Source organism: Nicotiana sylvestris, chromosome 5, assembly GCF_000393655.2.
Source record: "Nicotiana sylvestris chromosome 5, ASM39365v2, whole genome shotgun sequence".
Taxonomy (NCBI): Eukaryota; Viridiplantae; Streptophyta; class Magnoliopsida; order Solanales; family Solanaceae; genus Nicotiana; species Nicotiana sylvestris.
The window spans coordinates 9,183,181-9,187,058 of NC_091061.1; the positions used below are offsets into that span (position 1 = coordinate 9,183,181).

At 33.4% G+C, this 3,878-nt stretch overlaps 1 protein-coding gene across 1 annotated transcript; it reads right to left on the bottom strand.

Annotated features, from left to right (window-relative positions):
* Window positions 1-249: 249 nt before the first annotated feature.
* LOC104246245 (uncharacterized) lies at window positions 250-3,676 on the bottom strand. The gene is made up of 3 exons (XM_009802015.2): window positions 3,270-3,676; window positions 2,277-2,648; window positions 250-1,090 (listed from the first exon to the last, which is right to left on the bottom strand). The coding sequence occupies exons 1-3, from the start codon at window positions 3,561-3,563 to the stop codon at window positions 467-469; spliced, it is 1,290 nt and encodes a 429-aa protein (XP_009800317.1). The 5' UTR covers window positions 3,564-3,676; the 3' UTR covers window positions 250-466.
* Window positions 3,677-3,878: the final 202 nt, after the last annotated feature.

The window sequence follows — 3,878 nt, forward strand, 5'->3', positions numbered from 1 at the left end:
ATATATATATATATATATGTGTGTGTGTGTGTGTATGCGCGCGCACGATGTAATCGACGTATAATCTATGTTTACCAACTGGAGAAATAAACATAGATATGAATTTTGCTATATAGATATACAAAATAGAGTTCAACTTCTACATATAATGGCAATGCATATGATTTTTTATACTAATGGGAGTCATCACATATTTATCTATAATATAAGTGGAACTTGTAACAAGAAAATAAAGCAAGTAACCTACTATCACATATAAAATAGTAATGATTGCATTAAAAATCTTTACACTATACAAAGTCATGTGTCCCTAGTAATTTACTATCAAACCAAACCTTCAGTAAAAGTTACTGAGATAAGACGTGTATGTATATATAAACACTTTATACACAACATATCCTGTGATTCTCTATTTACAAAAATAACCACAGCATACTAAATTTACAAGTCTTTATTTGCTTCAATATTAGTCTTCTGAATTTTCATCAATAGCCACAATTTTGGCTGCACTTTTACCAGCATTCACTAATTTATGAGTATTGACATGATTCTTGAATTCCAACCTTGAATTCTTGGTTATATCATGATTCATAACAACCCCACAATCTTCATCTTCTTTCTTCAAATCACTAGGTGGTAAAAAACAATCCAAAGAAAGTCCTTTTATATTAAAATCAACTTCTTCAATTGTCCAAATTTCTTCCATTCTAGTCCTAGTATGACCTTCTGAATTTTCGCCGAATCTGAATAAAGAAACAGATGTTTTACCAGCATATGCAATGTTAACACCATCGATTGTTCGATAATCTTGAATAAATGATTCCATTGTTGTTTCCCAAAAGACATCATTTTTAGGGGATTTTAGTTTAAGAAGATGAGTATCTTCAAGTTGTACCAAAAGGCCTGTTCTTTGGCTAAAATAGCCCCAAATAGTATGTCTCATAATTTCTACATTGCTGCTGCTTCTTGCCTTTAGTGTTGAAGGATCTGCTTCAAGCTTTAATATAAAGCAGTCTTCAGCATTTAAGGTCTTTTCTCCAACACAAATAGAATTGGAGAATAAATCAGCAGTGGACTTTGGATCAAGACCCTGTTAACATGATTAATCTCAACCAATTAAATAAATAGTCAGATGTTAAAGACATAATTAAATACATAAAAGTATAGTTTGTTTAATAGTTTAAGCTTTTAGACGAGATGGTCACACACTTCAATACTGTGTGAGTGCGGATGGAGGTCCTGAGTTAGAGTATGATCTCACCCATTATCAAAAAAAAAAAAAATTGTCTTCATGTTAAGGGCATATCGAAAAAATAATTAAATAATAACAGTATGTTGTTTTTACTTTAGTATGAGATTAGTGTCATTTTATGCAAATTCAAAGAGAATTGGATAATAAATCAGCACTGAATTGCTCATCACATAAAATATTTGTATCTTTTTTGATATATTTCTTTTTTGTTGTCTGATTTATCGTCGTTCATGGTTTGCTTTACTAGCTTTCATGACATCTGATTATTTCGATCCTAATACTTTGGATCAAGACCCTGTTAACATAATTAATCTCAACTAATCAATATACACATATACAGAACATATTCATTCAACAATTATTCTCTTTATTTTCTTTTTCATTTTAGAGGCTACACTAGTGCTGGCCTTTTTCGTCTCTTTTCTTTGGTTAGTTCTAGTTTTTGTTTCTAACTTGCCCTATAAAACAACTTGAAGGGGTCATGTGATTACACAACGTGGCCCCTTAACAAAGAAGAATTCCAAACTACAGTCATACCTCTCTATAACCGCATTTCTATATAACAAGCAATCACTATAAAAGTCAAATTTTTTCGGAACCGATTTTTATGTTATGTTATAATATATGTCCTCTAACATCACTTTACTGTAATAGCCAAAAAATATCGGAACAAATAAGACTATTATAGAGAGATTTGACTGTACATTAAATGTTGACTTCTTGGCCCAACTTTCTTTAAGGCTATGAAGTTTGCATATTTACAAAAATTGTCAATTGGACCACTTATCATATCAACTTATTGATTAGGTAAATGGCATCCCATTCCTTGGTCCACATGGGAAGATGGCACAAAGACAGGATAACCAAATCATTCACTTTATTTTTATATGGTCAAATGGGAAAAAGTCTAAGTTTCTTTACATGAATGACAAATCGGTGCAAGTTTAAATGGCTTCACGGCAATTTTATCGTATCGGTATTATACAATGTCAATGTACAAAAGTTAAATTTATCGAGAAAGTACCTGTAAGGAACGACGAAGAGGCCGAGCGGGACCACGAGACGCGTGAGAATGATGCCATGGACTTTGCCTCCAAGCAACACTACCATCACTTCCTGCACTAATTTTACATCCTGAAAGTACCAATTCTATGCTCCAAAGATCAGGGTTTTTTTGCCACAATACAAATCCTCCCATTTCACCTTGCCCATTTTTCGCGCTCTTGATTTTCATCACCTTACCATTGTTCAATCCTAGACCATCTCCTTCAATAAATTCGGACGCCACCATCTTCACCTTCCCCATCGCGTACATACTATCAATGGAATTTAGAGCATGTTCTCCTCCCGCGGCAGCTATGTATTGTTGCACTATATATTTCGCCATTGAAGCCTCCTGTATATGGACTAACCATTAATTAAGTGAACAAAAAAATTATCTCAAGAACTCTATCAAGATTAAACTAGGTATCGATAAGCAAATAAATGTTTTATAATCTGAAAGTTATTGGCCTAACTAATTCAAATTCTTATTATGTCTACATAAAAATCAAGAAATTTTTTAATTGGTTTCTCATTCTGTGTCCAGCATTCATATTGGAGCCCGTTATATCCGGACTCGCGCCGCATAGGACTCCATTCAGGGGAAAACGCTCCCTACCAAAGATTTTTCCATATCCAGAGCTCGAACCGTAGACCTCTGGTTCATGAAAGATCAGCTCCAACCCCTGCACCACATCCTTCGGTGGTGATTCAGGTCGAATTTCAAGAGTTAAACTTTTAAATTTTGACGGCAAATTCGAATATGGAATCCTTAATTTATTCAAATAAAATTTACATATTTAAAAACTATATAATAAGTACTATAAATCTCGATAATTTTCAATTCAAAATATTTAAAAAGCATGTGACTCTCAAAATCAGAACTGCATTATAGAAATTGGGACAGGGGGAGTAGTAGTCAAAGCCGCACAGAAAAACAAGAAGAAAGAAACTTGAGAATTGTAAAAGAACTTACAATGGGATGATCATTAATCTTTTTATTGACAGAGTGATCACAACGAATAGGATGAGGAATCAAAGGAGCTGCAACAACACCAAGTAAGAGTTGAATCTCAGCATTTCTACCACCAAAAACCGAAGCATGAATTGATTTATGATCAGTATTAATACTATGAGATTTGATCCAAGATTTCATGTTTTGCCATGACTTATGTTTATATGAATCAACAAACATTTCTTCAGGAATAGGAACTTCAAGTACAGTTTCAAGCCCATCTTCTCTATCCAAATTAGGGCACAAAGTCCTCATATGAAAAATATTATCAAAGCAAAAAGAAGATTGAAAAGTTTGTAATTATTTTGATGAATGAAGAGAGAAAAGAGAGAAGTGTGAGTATTAAAAAGGAAACGGAAACTAATTAGTCTCTTGGATTACAAGGGAGAGTTAATTATTTGAAGTTTAAGACATAGGACCAACCAACCGACCATTGAAAGCCACCACCCCAACGTGCATTTCTCTGTCTAAAATGTCGTGACAGCACGAACTTCTCTTTCTCTCTGTTTGACTGTTGGTTGAAATAATATATGATACAAGAAAAAAGAAAGTGCAGCCATTGCAAAAAGT

What these genes read in the sequence shown, in the direction of transcription:
- LOC104246245 (XM_009802015.2), bottom strand. Translation starts at nt 3,563, where the DNA reads ATGAGGACTTTGTGCCCTAATTTGGATAGAGAAGATGGGCTTGAAACT. An exon ending in AGATTAATGATCATCCCATT is followed by an intron (nt 2,649 to 3,269) that starts GTAAGTTCTTTT and finishes GTCCATATACAG; the next exon opens with GAGGCTTCAATGGCGAAATA. An exon ending in CTCTTCGTCGTTCCTTACAG is followed by an intron (nt 1,091 to 2,276) that starts GTACTTTCTCGA and finishes TCATGTTAACAG; the next exon opens with GGTCTTGATCCAAAGTCCAC.